This window comes from Barbatula barbatula, assembly GCF_947034865.1.
Source record: "Barbatula barbatula genome assembly, chromosome: 14".
Lineage (NCBI taxonomy): Eukaryota > Metazoa > Chordata > Actinopteri > Cypriniformes > Nemacheilidae > Barbatula > Barbatula barbatula.
In genome coordinates this window covers 23,174,103-23,177,549 of record NC_136777.1, presented here as the reverse complement: position 1 = coordinate 23,177,549, position 3,447 = coordinate 23,174,103, and the positions used below count along the sequence as shown (strand labels likewise).

At 44.0% G+C, this 3,447-nt stretch overlaps 1 protein-coding gene across 1 annotated transcript; it reads left to right on the top strand.

Moving 5' to 3' along the window:
• Window positions 1-1,886: 1,886 nt before the first annotated feature.
• On the top strand, window positions 1,887-2,822 carry foxg1d (forkhead box G1d; the record flags this gene model as incomplete). Its single annotated transcript, XM_079473465.1, has 1 exon — window positions 1,887-2,822. The coding sequence occupies one exon, from the start codon at window positions 1,887-1,889 to the stop codon at window positions 2,820-2,822; it is 936 nt and encodes a 311-aa protein (XP_079329591.1).
• Between the last annotated feature and the right edge of the window lie 625 nt (window positions 2,823-3,447).

The window sequence follows — 3,447 nt, the reverse complement described above, 5'->3', positions numbered from 1 at the left end:
TCAAAAAGGAAACTAAATTCCAGATAAACAAATCAAATGTTTAGGCCTATAACTGAGGTCAACAGAACAACACAATCCTCAAAATAACTCAACACATGTGAGAACCAACCTGAACTGCCCTACACAGAGAAACATTTATACAAACGGACTAGTCCACATTAACACACAAGAGTAGACAAAAACACAAATTTCTAAATACAATCAAATCAATACTAACAAGATCAGTTCAATGATTAGAGAATACAAATAAATACATAACTCAAGTCAATAAAGGAACAAAGCAAACAAGCAAGAAATTAGCATATGAAATCCAGATCCCAATATTAGATCCCCCCCACAGTCAATCTGCTGATTGGCAGCTGCAGGCGGAACCAAAAACGGCCCTTAGCAGAAGCGCACTGCACATCGGAAGTCGCTACTCAGCATTCAACAACTCAGACCATCCACAGCACCCCCACGGTAACTTAAACTCAAGAAATCAATATTACTCTGAGTGTATAATACAACATAAACTAGATTGTGTGCCAATGAGGTACAAGTTCACAAACTGTAAATAGGAACCAGGTAATCCAATAACAGGGGATAACACCGTGCACACAAGACATCAGTGTTGGGCATATGGGCATATGGGCATATGGGCATATGGGCATATGGGCATATGGGCATATGGGCATATGGGCATATGGGCATATGGGCATATGGGCATATGGGCATATGGGCATATGGGCATATGGGCATATGGGCATAGATATAGATAATGCACCGACAGAGCGAAACTAAGACTATATAAAGGGAGACACTAACGAGGAGTGATTACATGGGGAGAGTGGTGACAGCTGATGGGAATAAAACCCTAACGAGGTGAATTACAAAACAGACAATGGGAATGAAACCCTAATGAAATTACAGGAGATAGGAGGGTGGGGCTGAGAGACATAACAGGAAGACACGTGGCATCAAGTTACCACATAAAGCCACATGTCTTCACACATAACACAACAGAAACCCGAAAGACGTGGCAATGTCATGACTCTGCCCAGGGAGCTTGAAAGCTCGAGACAGGAAGGACAGAGTCCTAACAGGTACTGCCACTCAAAATAAATATGTAACTGATGAATAAGTGTGTGAGTCTTATTACTGAATAAATATGATGTCAATGCAGAAATCATTAAGTGGGAAAATAAAAATACTAATAAACATATACCATGTAAGGTGTGTGTGTGTATGTGTGTGCAACATTACTGCTCGCTAATGTGTGGCTGTATCGCGGGCCATCACATGCAGGATGTCCATGGCGTGAAGCGCGGAGGCAGCTTGATCCGGTGCAGTGCAAGCCCTCGGCATCAGCGATGACGAGGGCTTACAAGCTTTGGAAGGGAGCCTGAAATAATTCAGCACTACATTAATGAAACAGAGTCTTGACTTGATCAGAACGCTATGCAAAAGCTGAGATTTGTGGTGAGAAATATATCATTTTAAAGATTTAATTTAGTGTCCGAATCAGAGCCAGGAATGAGTTTCACACAAGAGACTGATGCTATCCCTCGCTCGACTTCCTGTGAAAGTACATTTTGATTATATTCATAATATTATCTAAGAAGCATCACATACTGACATAATGTAATGAGATTCAGTTACATTGTTCCAGAAAACCAGTTTCAATGTGTGTTTAGAGGACAGGAAACATCTTTAGTGCACAATAACAACAGAGTTTAGGAAAGATGAGACTCCACCCTCTCTCTGTGATGTCAATATACACGTGAAACCTCCTTAATCAATAAGTTCCTTTTTCTACCTCCTGCTCCTCTGAACTTTGCGAGTTTTTGTTAATACACACCATGTCCTGACAACACCTCTGTCGTTTTTCTACGGGTTTAATAAGCGAGATGGATCCCAGAGAATCGAGGACGCTGCACAGGTCGAGTTCATTCACGATCAAGAGTTTACTGCTTCCATCCCAAACTGACAGACAGCAAATCAAACCTCCAGAGAGAAGCCAGCTGCCCCCCGACACCGACTCCAAACGATCTCCGGAGCCCACCGACATGGAGTCCTCAGGGAAGGAGAAAAAGCTCGACAAACCTCCGTTTAGCTACAACGCGTTAATCATGATGGCCATTCGACAAAGTCCTGACAAGAGACTGACGCTTAACGGAATTTACGAATTCATCACGACGAACTTTCCGTTTTACCGGGAGCACAAGCAGGGCTGGCAGAACTCCATCCGACACAATTTAAGTCTGAATAAATGTTTTGTTAAAGTGCCGAGACATTACGACGACCCGGGCAAAGGCAACTACTGGATGTTGGACCCGTCCAGCGATGATGTGTTTATTGGCGGTACGACGGGCAAACTGCGCAGACGCTCGGCCACGTCCAGGGGGAAACTCGCGATCAAACGAGGACTCCGGTTTTCCCCGTTGGGGCTGACAGTCAGCGAGTCGGCGAATACTCCTCTCTACTGGCCCATATTATCCTTACACCATCCACATTACGGTGGGACTTCGCACGGATTCCTGAATCAAGGTCATTCTTACGGTTCTTTCGTCCCCGGAGTGGAGCATTTGGGCAACAGGGATGTGAGCCGGCCGATTCTGGGGGGTTCTGGCGCTCCTCTTGGTTTGACGAACGCTTACGGGATGAGTTCGTCTCCCGTCGGGTTACTATCTGTCCAGTCGGGATATATACACCCGCCGGCCCTGCATCCGAACACGGTCGGCTCTCAGCAGACGTTACTGACCGTCAGTCACAGGACAACTTTAGCATCTTTCTCGCCTGCTGGATCCCGTTGTTTGCCCGCGGTCGGACCAGATTCGTTTTAAGCACCGAGGCTCAGCGGTTAGAGCACAGCGCGAGCAACACCAAGGGTTCGATCCCAGGAGTTTGCACATAGTCGAAAACAAATGTACAGTATAATGCAATGCAAGTCGCTTTGGATTAAAGGGTCTGCCAAATGCATAAATGTAAAAAAAATTGTGACTATCCTACACCAAACCCCCGGGGCGGGGAGTGGAATCATCGATGTGCTGTTTTACAACCAATGATGGATGGATCGCAGGTACTGTTGTTTTAGCAACACCAACTCAACTCGTCATATTATATTATATTATATTTAAAGGCATTGTGTCTGTTTCACATTCTGTAGCCAGATAGGCTACAGTACAGCCTGCAGCTGCCATTGAAAACACATCTTTTGATGATTTGCTGTTTTAATCGTATAGTACGTCATGAAAAACCTTTATAAACTAGATATCTTTAATAAAGACTGAGTAAGGCTATGTCAAAGATAGAAATCATACTGAACTTGATCTCAAAAAGATATTCTGGGACTTTAGCCTGTTTTCACAGTTAATGTTAATGTCACACATCACAGTTAAAACCCGAACACGACTAACACCAAAGATACGAATTCTTCTTTTTTTTGTTTAGTTCAGTCATTTCGTTGCT